We start from the raw sequence: 637 nt of genomic DNA, 5'->3' as shown, positions 1-637 counted from the left end.
TCACTGCTCCATATCTACACTCAAAGTGTGTGTGTGTGTGTGTGTGTGTGTGTGTGTGGACTCTCACCCAGTAGTGTGATTTTTCTCTGTAACTCTGAGATTCGCTCCTGAATCGGAGCTTTGATTTGATTTGATCTGAAAGTCGCCGACATTTTACTCAACACTAATAAACTCCTGCCTGCTTCTCCCTCAGCGTCTCCCAACTCTCTGTTTAACTAACGCAGCCGCGCGTTGCCTAGCAACCCGGACACGCCCACAAACAGGGGTGGCTGATGCTCCGCCCACATCCTCAAATTCTTTTTTTACTTTCTGCTGCCGTTAGGGGTCGCCACAGTGGACAAACAGTAAAGAATCTGATATACAGCAACCTTCTCTTACTCTACAAATCAAATCCTATTGAGACTCCAAATTCAAACTAACCCCAGAACCATTATTATTTATATATAATGTCCTGATAGCTCCACAAAAGAATGTCCAAATATAAACTTTGTTAAAGCTTGAAATATAATCTGTTCATGCGAATGAAAGGCTTTGTAGGAGTCTAAGAAAAAGCAATTAGGTGATGAAATCTGTGTAATCTGAACATCTAATCTAATCTCATATCATTTGTTATATGAAGTTATTTTTCCATGAAACC

At 40.7% G+C, this 637-nt stretch overlaps 1 protein-coding gene across 1 annotated transcript in view; it reads right to left on the bottom strand.

Annotated features, from left to right (window-relative positions):
• Positions 1 to 223, bottom strand: part of LOC124392031 (outer dynein arm-docking complex subunit 3-like) — a 10,530-nt gene extending 10,307 nt beyond the window's left edge. Inside the window, exon 1 of the mRNA XM_046858736.1 lies at positions 68 to 223. Coding sequence (XP_046714692.1) covers positions 68 to 152 — 85 coding nt within the window. The 5' untranslated portion in view covers positions 153 to 223. The remainder of the gene's footprint in view (positions 1 to 67) is intronic.
• Between the last annotated feature and the right edge of the window lie 414 nt (positions 224 to 637).

The sequence above is a fragment of the Silurus meridionalis genome, chromosome 1, assembly GCF_014805685.1.
Source record: "Silurus meridionalis isolate SWU-2019-XX chromosome 1, ASM1480568v1, whole genome shotgun sequence".
Classification (NCBI taxonomy): Eukaryota; Metazoa; Chordata; class Actinopteri; order Siluriformes; family Siluridae; genus Silurus; species Silurus meridionalis.
The sequence above is the reverse complement of the archived record's forward strand: the minus strand, read 5'-3'. Positions and strand labels throughout refer to the sequence as shown.